General features: G+C 44.2%; 1 protein-coding gene across 5 annotated transcripts in view; it reads left to right on the top strand.

The window, feature by feature from the left end:
* LOC117965567 (dedicator of cytokinesis protein 7-like) overlaps positions 1-19,628 on the top strand; it is a 56,085-nt gene that overhangs the window by 23,976 nt on the left and 12,481 nt on the right. For 3 of the 5 annotated variants that reach the window (XM_059007226.1, XM_059007227.1, XM_059007225.1), the window contains exons 15-31: positions 2,727-2,844; positions 3,410-3,480; positions 4,357-4,495; positions 4,902-5,003; positions 7,548-7,634; positions 8,496-8,727; positions 9,422-9,586; positions 10,250-10,425; positions 11,966-12,070; positions 13,207-13,293; positions 14,052-14,147; positions 14,651-14,791; positions 15,542-15,655; positions 16,109-16,279; positions 17,012-17,151; positions 18,022-18,191; positions 18,974-19,125. In XM_059007226.1, the coding sequence (XP_058863209.1) occupies positions 2,727-2,844; positions 3,410-3,480; positions 4,357-4,495; positions 4,902-5,003; positions 7,548-7,634; positions 8,496-8,727; positions 9,422-9,586; positions 10,250-10,425; positions 11,966-12,070; positions 13,207-13,293; positions 14,052-14,147; positions 14,651-14,791; positions 15,542-15,655; positions 16,109-16,279; positions 17,012-17,151; positions 18,022-18,191; positions 18,974-19,125 (2,266 nt within the window). The remainder of the gene's footprint in view (positions 1-2,726; positions 2,845-3,409; positions 3,481-4,356; positions 4,496-4,901; positions 5,004-7,547; positions 7,635-8,495; positions 8,728-9,421; positions 9,587-10,249; positions 10,426-11,965; positions 12,071-13,206; positions 13,294-14,051; positions 14,148-14,650; positions 14,792-15,541; positions 15,656-16,108; positions 16,280-17,011; positions 17,152-18,021; positions 18,192-18,973; positions 19,126-19,628) is intronic. The other 2 variants (XM_059007229.1, XM_059007228.1) reach the window with 2 other exon arrangements.

Here is a 19,628-nt window from a genome sequence, read left to right as displayed (position 1 = left end):
GTAAAGGTTTTGTGTCACCCTATAGAATTCATTCATTTTGCTTCATAAACCTGCTGAATAGTGTTACGTTAACGTATTGAATTACAGACCGCTTTTGTAGTTCTTCCCCCATGTACTTCACGAAAAAACTGATCATTAAAATGTAACATTTCAAAACTATACAACTACTATTATGGCTTCCAGGTAGATACATTTTTTTGCGATTTTCATTTTTTTTTTATTATTATTTATTTATTTTTATTATTATTTTGTAGTTTCTTTGATTGCATGATATTAAATAAAAGATCAATATTATGTTCATAGTTTTTTTTTCTCTCAATCCTAAAATTCTAGGTGATGCAAAACCTTTGGCCATAGCTGTATGTGTACTATCAAAGTCATGGACCATTCCTATTGTATCTATTGTATGTGAGTCCCTAAATCGCCTCTCTTATAACTAACAAAGTGCCTTATAAACTAAACCAGCGCTGTCCAACTCGTTTTGCATCCAGCTGGCAATTTTTCTTCCATTTCTTCTTAACACTTGAACAGATGAAGTCAGGGGGTGCTGCATGTTTTGGGGGGGGTCTCCTGCCTCGTCCAGTGGTGGAGCCCAAAACCAAACGTTTCCTTTTCTCATGATCATCATCACAAATGCCTGTATTCGGATTTGTGCGCAGTTGGAGTTCGATCCTGTGCTACTGAGACTCGAAGGGGATTTCTCTACATCAAGACCTATTTGTGGACCTCAATCTCAGTATGACAGCCCTGTGCTTGCTGGACAGTTGGCTTGGCTCTCCAGTCCTGCTTTGCAGGTGGCAGTCTCCCATCCAGACAGCTGTGGCTCTCCCCTGCAGGTGATGAAATCCCATTCTGATACGGTCTCCAGTATGGGCTGACCAGTTGCTTAACACCAGCAAGCTTGCTGTGGGATTGCATCACTGACTACACAGCTCCTCAGTTTGTGCCAAGGCTTAGAAAACAAATATCGCTGGATACACTGGACCCTGTTTTCTGTAACGATAAGGCATGATTTATTTAATTCTGCAATTGCAGCTGTTTTTATATATACTCCTAAAATGATTTTTTTTATTCAGGGACAGCTATATATATTTAGCGAGCAAGTAGTCTGAGTGAAGTTATCCAGCAACAAACTCCCCATCCCCAGCTGTGCTGCTTTCCTAGAAAAAGGAGAACATTTCGGGGGAGCGTTCTGCTTGCGAGATGTCTTGCACGTTAAAAGGTTTAGCGTATTTTTAAAGAGGTGATTATCAATTCAGAGATATCAGGGTATTTAGTAAGTAAAAGGTCTGAGTGAGGAGACATGGGCAATACAATCCGCACTCCTAGTCTTCTGATAAATCAAAATATTAATTTTCATATTGCATTCGCCTTAAACTACAATACATAACTTAAATGCAACCCCAACCCTGTGCAGAACAACCCTCCAGACTAGAGCTTTGAACTCAGCACTCTTCATCTGTCATTGATGAGCACAGAGGAAATCGAGCGCTTCTGTCTGGATGGAACTGGCCTGTGTGCTCTGGTGGGACAGGGGTAGTGTATCCCATCACGCTTCACTCCCAGCTACGCGCGTGTTCCTGCAATGCTGTGCTGATAAGCCAGTGTTTGTTTTGTCAGAGTGTTTTGTACCGCAGTAACCTGGTTTATTTTGGGCGAGCAAGTGGGGGTGCATTGTATGTTTGTGCACAAACAAGACTAAAAGGTTTTTGAACTTCCAAGGTCTTTGAGTAAAGAAATAGAATGGAATAATCTTCCGATATTTATTGATGTGTTTGTTTTTTTTTACATCAAGGGGGATGGATAAAGGAACTGGTCAGTCCTTCAGTTGCACTTTTTTAAAATTCTGTTACACAACCTCAATACTGATCAACGGTTTTTGGTCGTCGCTCATTTTCAGTTTGCAGGAGCCAACGACTGGAATGAGTTTTAAAAAAAGTTCAAATTAGAACTGTTCATATCTGAGGCTGCTTTTAGCCGTAGGGTTGAGTCGTTGCTGACTGGCATCTGTGCCTGCTGAGTTTAATGTTTTATGATTGGTTATGTATTGTGTTTGATGTTGTTTGCTGCGGTGGTGTGTGTCTCTTGCCAGGTCGTCATTGGAAAAGAATTTGTTCTCAATTGACTCATCTGGATAAATAAAGGTTTTGATTGATTGATTGATTGATTGATTGATTGATTGATTGATTTATGATGTTTTGTTTGGTTCCTGACTGGAGGAAACCTTGAAACTCTGATGCAATTACAAAACTAAACATAAGACACAACTAATTAAGGCTATTGACAAGACCCAATACAGAGAACATAAATGTCTTTTAGTTGCGTATTCGGGTTTGTTGACTTCAGTGGGTGTGGTTTTGTTTTTTTTAACTGTGCTAATGACTGGACTTCAGGACTGGACTGATTTGGACTTCAAAACCTAATAAATATCTGAACGCTGTTCCAAACATCTCTGCGATGTGTTCAGAGTAAAGCATGGGGTCCGTACGGCCGCTATTAAGATGAAATGGAACCTCCCTGGTTAAACCGGAGGTAGAAGACGGTTCTTAACGGAGAGTGAGGTCAGGTTATGGATCAGTTTCCTTTTTAATACCTGTGAGTTTTGAGATCAGCGAGATACAAGGAACCGGACGAGCACTGAGTGGGGCTTGTTCGTAAAATGTCTTCTGTTCTTGGGTAATCTTTTGTTTGAATGAATGAATATTAAAATGTGTGTTTGCTTGCAGGAACCTGCTGTACGTCTACCCTCAGAACCTGAACTTCAGCAGCAGGCAGGGCTCCGTCCGGAACATCTCTGTGAAGGTGCAGTTCATGGCAGGGGAAGACCCAAGCCAGGCCATGCCAGTGAGTAGTAGTAGTAGTAGTAGTAATAATCATAATCATAATCCATAATCCATAATAATAAATAATAATAATAATAGCGTCGCAATACATGAGATGGTCCCGGTGTCACGGAAAAATTGGTCGACCAGGAAATAAGAATTTCTGATTGCACTTCTCCGCACAGAATCTCAAGTCACACATGAGTCTATAGTTTAATAGTTTAATTAATAAAAAAGTAGGTCACGCTGTAGACAATAGCAGGGGTGTCCCATCGTTCAATCCCGGTCCTGGAGGGCTGTTATTCCCCTCCAGGTGGTTCAACAGGTAAAAATGAGATACTGAATGACTTTAAAGGTCTGGATGGAGGTTTAATATAGTCATAAACGATTCAGAACAGAGTTGGAACAAAGACCAGGAGTGGAAGGGCCGACGTTGGCCACTCCTGACCTATAGGCATTTGGAAACCCTATTAGCTTATGATAAGCTGTGTTGATAAGATAAACCTGATTTAACACACAGAACTGGACTTGGCTAGCTGACACAGGCCACCAGCTTGTCTGACTTCCTTTGGTCTTTTTTATTGCAGGTTATATTTGGCAAGTCGAGCTGCGGGGAGTTTTACAGAGAGGCCTACACTCCAGTGGTATACCATAACAAGTGAGTGATGGCCTTGTCTTCCATTGAGACACAAAGAAGTGCCAAGAACAAAAGCTGCTTCAAAATACGCTTTCCTACTTTTTACCTTTCTGTGATGTTCCGATCTATTAATATGATCTGATCTATCATCTATGATCTATTAATATGTATTGATACGCTTTCAACTGAGTTCAGGAGCTCCTTTTCTAGTTGCCTGCCATAGAGAGACGGTGTGTAACACAGGCTAGATCAACAGGAGTGTCTTTTCAGAGACCGCTAGTGAAAGTGCTGGTTCTTTCTCCAGTAACAGAAACACTTTTGACTGATCGGGCACATGGCTCTGTACTACAGCTACTAGTGTTGCATCACCCTATTGAATGAACTAATCATACTTCATAAAGTGGAATGAAACCTGCTGAATAATGTTACGTTAACATACTGAATTACACACCGCTTTGTAGTCCCCGTCCCCCACCCCCCCATATACTTAACGAAAAAAAACTGACCAAAACGGAAAAATGTGGCATTTTGAAATCGAACATGAAATACCACTGTACTGCTGTTATGGCTTCCAGGTAGACTTTTGCGATGTCGTTTAGTAGTTTTTTTGATTTGCACAATGTTAAATAAAAGATCTAAAGTGTGTTGGTGTATTTTTTTTACTAATTATGTCTCGGTGCTAAAATTCTATAGGGTGATGCAAAACTCTTGGACAGAGCTGTAGAGAGTGCCGGCTCTTACTTGTATAACGGCACTGTGGCCGATTTTTAGTCTTCATGCTTTGTTTAATACGTCCGTGACAGACTGATCTCGCAGCAGGAACCTGGGCGGTCGTACCTGCTCTCAAGTCTCTCTCTCTCTCTCTCTCTCTCTCTCTCTCTCCCTCCCCTGGGGCAGGTCTCCGGAGTTTTATGAGGAAATGAAGATGAAGATCCCAGCTAACCTGACTGATAACCACCACCTGCTGTTCACGTTCTACCACATCAGCTGCCAGCAGAAGCAGAACACCCCCCTGGAGACCCCCGTGGGGTACACTGTGAGTGCCGGACCCCCAGGGGTCCCCAAGACCTGCCACTAACTGCACTGCACTGAAATGAACCTGGCCATTTATACTGAGACAGGGACTCCCAACCTGCATGTGTGTCTTACTAAACTCGCAGTAAAACCAGGAAGGGATCAAACCACTATGCAGTGGGAGCCGTAGTTCCATCCCTGTGATAACCAGCATTATTATTGCAGGGATGGAGATGCTGCTCCAGGTTTTACCTCCTACAAGCTTGATTAGCCGCAGCGTATAGGTAACAAGCTCAGGTGCGTCTTATTGAACTCGCAGCAGTAAAACCCGGTGTGGATCAGACTGCTCTGCAGTGGGAGTCGTATTCCCGTCCCTGTCGGGTCATTGGGTTTGTGTGGGTAACGCTGTGCGTTCTGTTCCCCCTCAGTGGATCCCGCTAATGCAGCACGGACGTCTCCGGACCGGCACCTTCAGCCTGCCAGTGTCTGTGGAGAAGCCTCCTCCCAGCTACTCCGTTCTCACTCCTGACGTAAGTGCCGTCCGACCCCTCCTTCTGCAAGCATTTCATCGGGTTCCCTGCTTAATTCACTGGGTCAGGCTTTTCTGTGCTGTCAGCTCATTACTATTCAATTATAAGCTATGCTACAGCTATGCTGTGCTATGCTACAGCTATGCTGTGCTACAGCTGTGCTATGCTACAGCTATGCTATGCTACAGCTATGCTATGCTACAGCTATGCTATGCTACAGCTATGCTAGAGCTGTGCTATGCTATGCTAGAGCTGTACTATGCTATGCTACAGCTGTGCTATGCTACAGCTCTGCTATGCTATGCTATGCTACAGCTCTGCTATGCTATGCTACAGCTGTGCTATGCTATGCTACTGCTATGCTATGCTACAGCTGTGCTATGCTATGCTACTGCTATGCTATGCTACAGCTGTGCTATGCTATGCTACTGCTATGCTAGAGCTGTGCTATGCTATGCTAGAGCTGTACTAAGCTATGCTATGCTAGAGCTGTGCTATGCTATGCTAGAGCTGTGCTATGCTAGAGCTGTGCTATGCTATGCTAGAGCTATGCTATGCTACAGCTGTGCTATGCTATGCTACAGCTGTGCTATGTTATGCTACAGCTATGCTATGCTAGAGCTGTGCTATGCTATGCTACAGCTGTGCTATGCTACAGCTGTGCTATGCTATGCTACAGCTATGCTATGCTACAGCTATGCTACAGCTGTGATATGCTACAGCTGTGCTATGCTATGCTACAGCTGTGCTATGCTATGCTAGAGCTGTGCTATGCTATGCTAAAGCTGTGCTATGCTATGCTAGAGCTGTGCTATGCTATGCTATGCTAGAGCTGTGCTATGCTAGAGCTGTGCTATGCTAGAGCTGTGCTATGCTATGCTAGAGCTGTGCTATGCTATGCTACAGCTGTGCTATGCTATGCTACAGCTGTGCTATGCTATGCTACAGCTGTGCTATGCTATGCTAGAGCTATGCTATGCTAGAGCTGTGCTATGCTATGCTACAGCTGTGCTATGCTATGCTACAGCTATGCTATGCTATGCTAGAGCTATGCTATGCTATGCTAGAGCTGTGCTATGTTATGCTACAGCTGTGCTATGCTACAGCTGTGCTATGCTATGCTACAGCTGTGCTATGCTACAGCTGTGCTGTGCTATGCTACAGCTGTGCTATGCTACAGCTGTGCTATGCTATGCTAGAGCTGTGCTATGTTATGCTACAGCTATGCTATGCTAGAGCTGTGCTATGCTATGCTACAGCTGTGCTATGCTACAGCTGTGCTATGCTATGCTACAGCTGTGCTATGTTATGCTACAGCTATGCTATGCTAGAGCTGTGCTATGCTATGCTACAGCTGTGCTATGCTACAGCTGTGCTATGCTATGCTACAGCTATGCTATGCTACAGCTATGCTACAGCTGTGATATGCTACAGCTGTGCTATGCTATGCTACAGCTGTGCTATGCTATGCTAGAGCTGTGCTATGCTATGCTAAAGCTGTGCTATGCTATGCTAGAGCTGTGCTATGCTATGCTATGCTAGAGCTGTGCTATGCTACAGCTATGCTATGCTATGCTACAGCTGTGCTATGCTATGCTAGAGCTGTGCTATGCTATGCTACAGCTGTGCTATGCTATGCTACAGCTGTGCTATGCTATGCTACAGCTGTGCTATGCTATGCTAGAGCTATGCTATGCTAGAGCTGTGCTATGCTATGCTACAGCTGTGCTATGCTATGCTACAGCTATGCTATGCTATGCTAGAGCTATGCTATGCTATGCTAGAGCTGTGCTATGTTATGCTACAGCTGTGCTATGCTACAGCTGTGCTATGCTATGCTACAGCTGTGCTATGCTACAGCTGTGCTATGCTATGCTACAGCTGTGCTATGCTACAGCTGTGCTATGCTATGCTAGAGCTGTGCTATGCTACAGCTGTGCTATGCTATGCTAGAGCTGTGCTATGCTATGCTAGAGCTGTGCTATGCTATGCTAAAGCTGTGCTATGTTATGCTACAGCTGTGCTGTGCTATGCTACAGCTGTGCTATGCTATGCTACAGCTGTGCTATGCTGTACTATGCTATGCTATGCTATAGCTGTAATAGTACAGTATTTCATGTTCGGTTTCGATCATGAAATACATTTTTCAATTTGCGTCAGTTTTTCATCAATGGAAAACTACAAAGCAGTATGTAATAATCATAACGGTATTCAGCAGGTTTCATTCAGCTTTATAAAGCAGAATCAGTTCATTCTACAGGGTGATGCAAAAACATTTGGCCATAGCGGTGTGCTGTACTGTACTATACTGTACTACACTATAGAGAAGATGCAGCCAAATCATTTAAAGCGATCTGGGGGCAAATTGCTGTCTGGAATGAGGACACCAAAGACCACTCAGGTCAGAATTCAGCTGGTTTTCAGGATGGAGCAATCGCGTTATTACAGTTAGAATGGTTTTGATTTTTAAAAATGCATCTCTTCCCTCTTGTGCTTGCTATAAAGTGAGGCTCGAGACCTCAAACTGGGTGTTTTGTGTTCCAGGTGCAGCTGCCCGGTATGAAGTGGGTGGACAATCACAAAGGAGTCTTCAATGTGGAAGTGACTGCTGCCTCCTCTGTGCACACGCAGGTGAGCGTGATTGAAGGAGACGCCGCGTTGCAGAAGCGAAACCCAATCCCTTTGTTTCTGACGGGATTTCATTTGCAAAACGCTCCATCGGAATTCTAAATCATGAACGGGGCTGGGGTCGATTTTTTTATTGGTTCATCAATTTCTAAAATCAATCCCCAGTTCCAGTTCCAGTTCCTTCGAAGGAATTGCAGTTGATGTTTTAGAGGCATAATAATGATTGTGATTTGTTCAGCTGCTGTAATTTGAAGCCAGTTTAACAGACTAACAAACAGTGAGTTCAATTGAAGTAATTTGATGTTGCCACTGTTGCGAGAAGCTCATTTTAACAGAATACTGCGGATAGCAGTTTTGATCAGTGATGTGTTGGAATTGATTAAAAGGAATGGGAATTGGCATTGATTTTTCAAAATGAATTGGAAATGGAATTTAAATCATTTTAAAAACCAGGAGCTGACCCTGATTTTAGTGTGTTCACAAAAAGAAAAACTTCAAACGTTGAAACGCGTTTTTGATCCTGACGTTGTTTCATTTGGTCGTGGAACAACCTTCAAAAACATCTTTTAAATCTGATTTATATATCATTAAGAGATTTTAAAAATCAGGTTGGAAATGTTATTTCTGATAAATGTACTTGTTTTTAATTCATTTTTAAAGTTATAATTGGCCAGGTCTCTCTTGAAAAAAGAGATTTTGAATATCAATGTGACTACCTGGTTAAATAAAATAAATAACATTTTCAAAGCGTCGGTCTATATGAATGTTTGAAACTGCCTCCCCCTGCCCTGTGTAACCGCGCTGAATCCGCGTGCCGCCTGCGTGTGTGTGTGCGCGGCCGCGTCTTCCCTTTCCTTTGCTCAGGACGCGCAGCTGGATAAGTTCTTCACGCTGGTGCACGTGTTGGAGGAATACTGCTTCCCCTTCCGCCTCAAAGACGTCATCATCTCCGAGAACAATGTGGAGGCGGAGCTCAAGTCCAGCATCTCCCAGATCAGGAGCGCCGGTCTGGAGACGGCCGTGCGCTTCGTCCACCAGATCCTCAACAAGCTGATCCTGCTCATCGTGCGCCCTCCCATCATCGGGGGACAGATCGGTACGTGGGACTCTCGCTAGTGTGATCATCGGGTCTTATTTTCTCTAAGAATTATTCCAGGGAGGCTTGGTGGTGACAGAAAAGTGGCCTGATACCAGGGAGGTTCAAATCCCAGCTCACTGTGTGTGTGTGACCCTGAGCAAGTCACTGAACCTCCTTGTGCTCCTTTGGACGAGACGTAAAACAAGGTCCTATTGGAAGTGACTCTGCAGCAGGAGTTGTGATGCATAGTTCACCCTCTAGTCTGTAAGTCGCTTTGGATAAAAGCGTCTGCTGAACGACTCATTAAATATAATTGACGTTTTTATTCAAATTGATATGTAACACATAGTATGACTAAAAGTATGGTAAACATTAGTTTAACATTCATCAAATAGTACCATGACACACCAGATTACAGAACATGAGATAATGAAGATTAAATAACTATGTGTCAGTATACCGAAAAGAAACAGTCGCTCAGTGAAAAGTTCACATCCTTTTTACCAACCATTTATATCATAGTCATTGTAGCACCAATTTCATATATAAAATTGACACATTGCGACATTAGATTATACGGTGAAAGAATAGTTTTATCAATTGCTGCTAACATGGTATTGCTGTTTCATATCTTCAAAGCGAATCACACTTTTGTTTTTATTTTACATTAAATAAGAGATTTAAATGACCTGTTCTTAATTTGGCTCTGCAGTGAATCTGGGCCGGGCTGCCTTTGAAGCCATGGCGCTGCTTGTGAACAAAATCCACAAGGATCTGGAGGGGAACCAGGACCAGCACGGCCGAAACAGCCTCCTGGCGTCTTACATCCATTACTGCTTCCACCTGCCCAGCCAGGAGTCGGGTCTGCTGGGGAGCAGTGAGTAACAGAGCTGTCTGTAGCAGAGGCTGCTGGAGGACGGGGATCGTCTTTCCTTAAGCAGAGAGAACCGCCGAATTTCACAACCACGTTTCTAGCAGCCAGACCGGAAAGGGTTCTGCTGTAATTACTGGTCATGGGGCAGCCTCTCACTTTTGGGTTGCGAGAGAGTTGGATTTAGAAATCCTGGAAAGTAATCGAGTGACAAAGCGTTTGGACCAGAAGCCTTTTTTTTGATGTCTAAATTCAGTGACAAACGTTTTGACAATTTCTATTGCGGTGTCTGAATGTAAACGTTTTGGAACGTTACTCAGTCTTGTCATTTGTTTTAAATTTTTTTTTTTTTTTTAAATGTAGCACTGTTGAGAGTTTTTTTAATAGTTCTGCATAAAAAGAATAACTGGCATGCACTTAACAGCACAGTGAAAAAGACTTCTAGTCGAAACGTTTGTCATTGAATTTACTGCAAGTCTCTTTTAGTATTTCTAAACTCTGCGCTATTGAGAGTTTAAGAGTTGTGGACGGGTTGTGTTGAATCATTCTTTAGCTGCTGTGAGAATCCGAGATGCCTGTCTGACTTTTTTGTACACGTGTTGGATGCTTTCCCTGACAACTCCAGCCGTGTCTCGCTGACTTCCCCGCTGTCCTGTTTTGCTTCCCCAGTGATGGGCAGTCCCCCTTACGGAGGTCCCATTCAGTACGCCACCTTGTCCCGCACCACGGGCCGACCCAGCAGCCTCAACCTGTCCCGGTCCAGGAGCATCAGCAACAGCAACCCGGACCTGACGAGCACCCCAACCTCCCCCGATGAAGAGGTGCAGAAAATCATCGGAACCAAGGTGTGGGGCTCTATACTGCTCTGTGCACCCTTTATATATCCTCAGGAGCCATAGCGAAGAGACAGGCCTCGTTGCCACTCTCTGGTGCTTCAGGCTTCGGCTGCCCGCAGCTTGCCCGCCCAAATCAAAAGGACGCTTCACCCTGTTTTGTTGCCGTGGGCAGCCGTAACCGGGAGCGCCAGCCAGCGGAAACGGGGCGTTCGTGTTGCACCCGATAACGAGAATGCAAGAGAATCTGGAATTACATTACGAGGCAAATGGGAAGTATTGCCCATACCAAATTATAGTGAGTAATCTGGGTTCTTTCCCAGCACTTGCTTGCGTGATGAGAATCTTTTTAAATGCTCAGGATTTGAAAAACGGACTTAAATTCTTTTAAACACCTACTCTGGTGAATCTGAGATGCATTTAACTTTGTGTGTAATGCATGATCAGGTGTGTAAATGAATGGTTTTATTTGCGTGTTATGATATATTATAATTGCCTTTTGAGTGGATGTCGATTTCTGCCATTGAACACGAAGGGCTGACGTTTTCCGTCTCTCGCGATGTTGATTCGATAAGCACAGAACAAGAGACGAAGACTTACAGTGTGGTGTCTGTGTACCGACAGTACACTGTGTTCAGTTATACACCAAAACATAAAGTTGTCGAGTCTGCAATACAAGGTAACAACCTTCATGAATACTTGAAATTTGAGTATTTAAAAAAAAAAAATCCTTCCTTCTGGAAGATTACCTTCATCTAAATGCAGCCGGAACGAATTCATTCTCCAGCTAATGGGCAAAAGTTTTGCATCACCTAGAATTTTAGGATTGAGACTTTTATCTAACATGTAGTCTAAGAAACTAGACAATTATATCACACAGGCCTACTGGAAGCCATAACAGTAGTACAGTGTTTCTTGTTAGATTTTGAAATGTCAGATTTCTAAAATGGTCTCTCTTTTCCATTAAGTATATGGAAAAACTACAAAGCGGTTTGTAATTCAATATGTTAACGTAACATTATTCAGCAGGTTTCATTCGACCTTTATGAAGCAACATGAGAGAATTCTATAGGGTGATGCAAAACTTTTGGCCCAGAGCTGTACACTCCCATGATCTGCTGTACACAGTAGAGCTCTGCTTAGCCCCTTTGTCCTGTACACGGGTACATACTCACGGGACGACCCTGTCGAGCCAAGTGGACCCACTGCAACAACCGGGGGTAGTCTGCTGAAAACAAACAGGCCAGCATTTTGGGTTTCTTTTTTTTTCTTTTCTTTTTTTAAGGGATATGGATGGATTTTCCTTTAAGTTTCAAGCTGGAGTGGTCTTTCTGAGATGGGATACCTGATTGATCTGCTTCTCTTCTCCCTCCCTCTGTCTCTTTCTGTCTCTTTGTCTCTCTGTGGTGCTGCTCTCCCTCTTCCTTCTCCCTCCCTCCCTCCCTTCCTCTCTCTGTCTGTGGTGCTGCTCCCTCTCTCCCTCCCTCCCTCCCTTCCTCTCTCTGTCTGTGGTGCTGCTCGCTCTCTCTCCCTCTCTCCCGGATGGCTGCAGGGGATTGATCGATCGCACTCCTGGGTTAATTCTGCTTACGCTCCAGGGGGTGCCAGAGCTGTGCTGCGCAGAAACCACCCCAACTCCAGCTGTGACCTCAAGCAGGTGCTTTACCAATGAACCTCTGTGTGTGTGCGTGTGTGTGTGTGTGTCCGTGTCTGATAAAACTGCTGAGAACACTCAAAGCATAAGCATGCCTCCAAATTTATTTATTCAGATACAGTATTTCAACAGTTTGAACACTTCTAACACTGAGCAACTATGTGTTGTTCTCTTTCCTATAGACCTCTATACAGCTCTGCAGTGTTCTCTTTCCTATAGACCTCTAACAGCTCTGCAGTGTTGAGTGGAGTTCTCTTTCCTATAGTCCTCTATACAGCTCTGCAGTGTTGAGTGGAGTTCTCTTTCCTATAGACCTCTATACAGCTCTGCAGTGTTGAGTGGAGTTCTCTTTCCTATAGACCTCTATACAGCTCTGCAGTGTTGAGTGGAGTTCTCTTCCTATAAACCTCTATACAGCTCTGCAGTGTTGAGTTCTCTTTCCTACAGACCTGTATACTGGTCTGCATGCTGTCTATCAAGGCATCAGTAAGCACATCTCTGAAGTGCTGCTCCCACACGTCCGCAGGTCGCTTTTTCTTTTCTGTTTCTGCACATCTCTTTCTTTCGCTGATGCCCGTTTTCAGAAGCCCGGCACAGTGCATCCGACGAGGGGGGAGAAAAAGGAGAGCCATGCTGCTGGCCCGACCTGTTTTGATCATTAATCATGTTTCAGAGTTTCATCATCCCATCCCATCCATTCCTTCTTAATCACCGTCAGGGCGTCGGATTGCACAGGCTCTCTGAACTTTGTAAGTCATGACCGTGGACAGCAGTGCTGCCCAAGCATGAAGATCAGACAGCAGCTAAGATCAAGCTGCCCACAAGAGTTGTACTGTTTATTATTATTATTATTATTATTATTATTATTATTATTATTATTATTATTATTATTAGTTTATTTTAATCAATGTTTGTGCAAAACCTACTTTTATTTTTTCATTATTTATTTAGGGCCACTTTAATAATAGCAGTAATTGATAATATTAATAATAATTCACAGTTCAGTCAAGCAGGGTTTAACCATTAACACATCGATCTCTTGCCATCCTCACTCATTTCGCTTCTCTCCCTCTCTCTCTCCCTCTCTCTTCCATTGCTCACCGGCCCTGTCTCCTATCATCCTCCTCCTCCCTGCCCAGGCTGCAGAGCGGACTACAAACCGCATGTCTGCCTTTGTCAGCACCTCTTGCTCCTCATCCACCCAGGCACGGCAGACCGCCAGAAAGGTAGAGGACCACCTCCCTCCCTCTGCTCTCCCTCTCCCCTCTCCCCTCTCCCTCTGTCTCGTGCACAGCTCACTCCTGCAAAGCACTGGGCCACATTTACTGAGCTTATCAATTCCCTCTTTCTGCCCCCTAAGCACTGAACATCAGCTGGAGGGCAAGCTTGCTGGCATAGGCAAGGAATTTCTGCCAAGAAGCGAGAGACACACACATGTAATATTTACTATGGAAGCTGTTTCACCTCTACATGGAATGACAGTGCTTTGCAGAAGTGAACCTGTCTATTGATGCATTCTTATTATTTTGCCACCATGTGTATCAAGTCTTGCTGTGTGCAGGTCTGCTTTGACATAAAGGCCCTACTGTTAGACTTTTACCTTCAGGCTACAGACACTGTTTAGCATTAAATGTTGAAAGATGGGACGCAAAGTTGAAAAACGTAGTCAGCTAATGTCACGATGAAGAAGTTATGACATGGCTGCTGTTTTGTTTTTTATTGAAAGCAAGGGAAATTGATCCCAACACGTAGACAAGCCACGAAACATCTTTTAAGTTTTACGAAATTAAAAATCTGCTCGATCCGAGGGGAGGAAGATAAGGGTTGAAGCGGTAGGCAATGATACTGAAGTTAACAAGAGGCAGGGAGGGCAAGGGTTTTTCAAAATCTTAGCAATTTGATGGGCTAATAAAGGCAGGTGTTACTGCATTCTCCAGTCTGTGTTAATGCTCGCGTGTTAACGCGTGTCTCTCTCTGTGTGTAGTTGCTCCATGAAGAGCTGGCTCTGCAATGGGTTGTCAGCACAAGTTCTGTGAAAGAGGCTTCCTTGCAACAAGCGTGGTTCTTTTTCCAGCTCATGGTACGTACCTCCTAGATTATTCCAGGATCCTCACTCTTTCAGTACTGTCACTGTGCATCATATTGCCAGGGTCTTGTGTGCCGGCAGGTGCTACAAAGATCATACCCGAGATTCACGCAGCTGGCCCTGTGAGTGGAGTTGCAGTGAATTTTATGCAGTGTTTTAGCATTAAATGGGTTGCAGATGTAAAAGCTTTATGGATTGCAACGCCATGATTTCTAATTGAATCTAGCGGTTGGCTGTCATGCGATTTATTTCGAACGGGAGTTTCTACAGATTGCAATAGGAAGTCCTAAACAATTTAAACATGCATATTCAAGGATTTTTTACATTTTTTTTATATAAAAAACGATCAGTAAAAAGATGAAAGACCCACTCAAAGATGGGAAAAAAATGAAATAAAATTTGCATCTCCTTTTTAAGTGAAATATCTGAGACGTTAACTTGTAAGTCAGTTTTTAATGTTGCGTGACGCTCTCGAACCCGGCGCTGTGTTCTCGCAGGTGAAGAGCATGGCCCATCACCTGTACCTGACCGACAAGCTGGACACGCCCCGCAAGACCAGGTTCCCGGACCGCTTCGTGGACGATATCTCAGCCCTGGTGTGCGCCATCAGTGCCGACATCGCCAGCCGCTTCCACAAGGTAGAGGCTCCTCCTCTCTCTGCGCGTGCAGCAATAATACCCAGTCTGGAGGAGAGGATTATTGGGTTATATCCTCACTGGAAAGTTGGAGAAACCAGTACTGAAATAGTGTGTGTGTGTGACAGGATGGCGCAAGGGATGAGGCCCAGAGACAGACTGCAGTTCAAACAAAGGCTTTTAATAAATAAGACACCAAATAAACAGGCACGAGGGCCAAACGAAAGGTTTTTAAACACAAACAATAAACATGAAGCAAAAGTAAGGCTTCCAGGCTGAGCTTTGCCTTCACTGGATTACAAAATTAACAAAAAAAACAGCACAAAGAAAAACCCAGCAAGCAACACAAACTACCCACATGCTTCCTCAGCTACCTCTCTCTACTGAGGAGCGGACGCCTCCTTTTAAGTCAGGTGGCTGGGTGTTAATTGATTGATAATTATTCCCACCTGGGACAATAAACCTGAGCAGGGAGGAGAATTTAACCCCATCCCTGCCAATATTTACAAGGGCAGAGCCCTGCTCTGCCACAGTCTCTCTAGAGCGATATTTCATCAATGGCATTTTAAGTGAACTTGCTACTCGCATGTTGTATCATGAATTGAGGACATAAAGCGTGCAGCTGTTTGCTAAGCTCAAGGTAAAGTCCTTGATTAGTTTGTAAATCGGTTCACCTGCCCTTTTTATTTGCACAGCAGTCTTTCCTGTGCTTGTGCATTTCTAACACGGTTTCCTCTCCTCCGCTCTCTTCAGGACGTGGAGCTGGTTGAGCGTTTGAACACCAGCCTGGCTTTCTTCATCAACGACCTGCTCTCGCTGATGGACAGGGGCTTCGTCTTCAGCCTCATCCGCTCTTACTGTAAACAGGTGAAATGCTGTCCTGCTCTTATGTAGTAAATTTGACAACTGAAGAATGCGTTCGTTTTTAAATCAACCTTCAACTTGTTCCTCTTTTTTTCTCTCCTCCTCTCCTATTCTCCATCTCTCTCTCTCCCTCTTCCCCTCTCCTCTCCTCTCTCCTCCACTCTCCTCTCTCTCCCCCTCTCTCCTCCCCTCCCCCCTCTCTCCCCACTCCTCTCCCCCCCCTCTCCCCACTCTCCCCACTCCTCCCCCCCCTCTCCCCCCTTCCTCCTCTCTTCCTCCTCTCTCCCCCCTCTCCCCCCTTCCTCCTCTCTCCCCCCTCTCCCCCCTTCCTCCTCTCTCCCCCCTCTCTCCTCTCTCCCCCCTTCCTCCTCTCTCCCCCCTTCCTCCTCTCTCCCCTCCTCTCCCCTCCTCTCTCCCCTCCTCTCTCCCCCCCTCTCTCCCTCTCCCCCCTGGCAGATCGGCAACAAACTCCAGACGAGTCAGAACCCCAATGCTCTGACTGCCCTGCGGATGGACTTCACCCGAATTGTGTGTTGTCATGAGCACTACATCACTCTGAACCTGCCCTGCAGCACCCTGAGCCCCCCCGCCTCGCCCTCCCCTTCCATCTCCTCCGCCACCTCCCAGGTACTTCTCACACACAATGATATATATAATTTAGATATTTTATTTAACATTGTGTAATTAAAGAATCTACATCCCTCTAACATTGAACAATCCAGGGTCAGTGCTAATCAGGGTCTGTGAAAACCAACCGAGACTCTATTAACCCCTTCAGCTGCACACGGAATCGCGCGCTTGTAGTTGTTCAAACAGTTTCTTCTTCAAACACATTTTGAGAGCGACTCGAGCATCAGGAGGAGGAAACTGACAATCTGGACGACCAGATCCAACCTGTCAATACATTTTAAACCCTGTTTCGTGCACCTCATTAGAAAAACAAGAACGTTTGCATGGTTTTAATTTGTGGGACACATCCCTTGTACCTTAAAGTTGAATCTGCAGCCTTGATCACATCCAAAGCCTAACCCTCCCTTACTTAATAATTATTATTTTTATAATAATAATAATAATAATAATAATAATAATAACTGGTTGTTTAGCAGATGCTTTTATCTTAGAGACTAGGGGGGAACTATGAATCATCAACAACTGCTGCTGCAGAATCGCTTCCAATAGGACCTTGTTTGTTTTACGTCTAATACGAAGGACGGAGCACAAGGAGGTGAAGTGACTTGCTCAGGGTGACACACGCAGACACACACAGACACAGTGAGTCAGTGGCTGAGCCGGGATTTGAACCACTGGACCACCAAACTCTCTCTCTCTCTCTCTCTCTCTCTCTCTCTCTCTGTGCAGGGCTCAGCTTTCTCCAGCTTGCAGCAGGACCTGCGGATCACCAACATGTTTGAGCTGTCAGTGCCGTTCCGTCAGCAGCACTTCCTGTCCGGCCTCCTCCTCACCGAACTGGCCCTGATTCTGGAGCCCGACGGAGAGGGGTGAGAGAGAGACACCCTCCCCCAAATCTGTCAGCACCAGCCCTGCTGTTTCAAACCAGTGCTGTGCTGCATAGTGGCTCTGATGAAGCATTGACTATGAAAACTGTGTGATCTTACTGACTGTACATTTCTATTCACCGCATACAGCTCTGAGCAAAAGTTTTGCATCACCCTACAGAATTAACTCATTGTGCTTCATAAAGTCGAATGAAACCTGCTGAATGACGTTAACATATTGAATTACACACCGCTTTGTAGTTTTCCATACACTTAATGAAAAACTGACAACAATTGTGAAATGTTTTGAAATCTAACATGAAATACTACTGTACTACTATTATGGCTTCCGGTAGACACTTGCGATATCATTTTGTAGTTTCTTTGATTACATAAAATAACAGATCAAAAATATGTTCATATAGTGTTTTTTTGTTTTGTTTTGTTTTTTTGATATCTCAATCCCCAAATTCAAGGTGATGCAAAACTTGTGCAGTTTCAAAAGAAACACATTGCACAGTACTGACGGTTTCACAGTTTTTAGGTATCTATGATTAGTGGTAGTCTTTGAAACCAGCATTTCATCCCTAAACTCTGTCGGCACAAAATCTGCATCTAGTGACATTTGCGTCACTGCTGGGTTAATGTGTGATACGTGCAAAAAAAAAAAAAAAATCAACATTCACCTCATTTTGATTAATTAAAAGAAATACCAGCACTCTCTGATTCTTTTTAACTTGGTTGCAAAGACTTGGACTAGTTTAAACGGCTCAAGGTGTGTAATGACATTAAACCTCACTGTAACCTTGCTGTTTTTGCCAAGGTGCTTTTGCTGTCATGTTTGTGTGCTCAGCTCCCCTCCCCGTTTCTCAGGGTCTTCTTCCTGCACAAGAAAGCGATCAGCACCGTGCACAACCTGCTGCGCAGCCACGACTCGGACCCGCGTTACACCGAGCGCCAGGTCCGCGCGCACGTGGCTCAGCTCTACCTGCCACTCATCGGCATCGTCATGGAGACCCTGCCCCAGCTCTATGACTTCACAGGTGGGTGTGGTCCCAGTTTAACCCGTTCAGCGCCGTCGTTCTCCTTTTGAGAATTTTTTTTTTTTTTAATTGGAGCATTTTTAACAGGCAGCATCGAAACATTTTTTAGCATTATTTAAAAGAAAATCTTTAATTATATTGTGATAACTTAGTGTGATTTTGTTAATGGCAAAAAAAACTGTAGTGTATCAAATGACACAAATACATTTGTTAGTCGAGTTTAAATACTTTTTAAAATAATCACACACATAAAAAAAGTTTCTAAGCTCCTGTTACGTTTTGGCAAGGTATCAACTGTGTGAGTAGATTTGATCATTTTGAAAGATTAAGTTTTATGTGTGTGTGTGTTTGATTAAGATCAGGATTTGAAAAGTTGCTTTAGTTTAACTGCATGCTTGCTCAAATTTCTAAGGTGAAGTATTTCGATAAAGAATCACTTCTATGGTGACCTGCTCTTCAGTGTGCGACACCTGCTGGTCAAACACTGTATTTCAGTAGTAATCTGTGACAAACCTGTTTTGCCAGCCAGAGAGCGCCCCCTAGTGTGCCCTCTAGAAAATGCAGGACAGGCTAACTAAACTGCATATGGCATTCACCTCCCTGCTGTCGTGAAGCAAAACACTTATAATGTCCTTGCCATCAGTTGCTTGTATCATTGTTAACGAATTGGCTGTTGCGTTGTTTCTGTAATCAAGTCCAAGGGGAATACCGTACAGCCTTTATGGGTTGATTTTCCAACGGTTGCCGTGCTTGACTCTGTTCCGTTGTTGTCGGGCGCACAGAGAACCACGCCCCGCGAGTTCGCCACGCCTCGGCGCCGGGTGATGACGTCGACTCGGACAACGGCAGCATGATCAGCCAGTCTGTCGCCATGGCGATCGCGGGCTCCCCTCTTCCTCACTACAAGACTCACCCCTTCCAGCTGCCTGCTGTGGTAAGAGAGACCTCTCCTGGTGCAGCGTCCCGCACGGACTCACTTCTGGAGAGTGCTTACAAAGTTTTAACTACAAGCTGTGGCCAAAAGTATTGCATTGCCTAGAATTTTAGAATTGACATCATTTTATATATATATGTTCTCCTTTTGAGGTATTTTATTCTAAAACTTGCATGGCAGTCTACTGGTGGACATAGACTCTGTAGCAATCACTGTAGCTGCACATTGTAAAAAGTGTCAGAAGCTGTGCACTGAAAGACAATGCCTGCTTTAATCAGATGTTTAGTTCCTGATCGAAACACAAAACTGCACTGTTAAGAGATGATGATGTCATGTTATTTATTTATCCACAGCGACTTACAGGCGTTCCAGGGCAGTACAGGGTTGCAATGCAAGCTTCATATTTAAATACAGTGTAGTTTTACATTAAGTGCAAATAATACCACTAAAATAACAAATAGGATGCAACAAGTTAGGATGACAGCAAGTTATATCTACAGTGA

This window comes from Acipenser ruthenus, chromosome 34 (genome assembly GCF_902713425.1).
Source record: "Acipenser ruthenus chromosome 34, fAciRut3.2 maternal haplotype, whole genome shotgun sequence".
Taxonomy (NCBI): domain Eukaryota; kingdom Metazoa; phylum Chordata; class Actinopteri; order Acipenseriformes; family Acipenseridae; genus Acipenser; species Acipenser ruthenus.
Note: the sequence above shows the minus strand (reverse complement) of the source record. Positions and strands in the feature narration are given on the sequence as shown.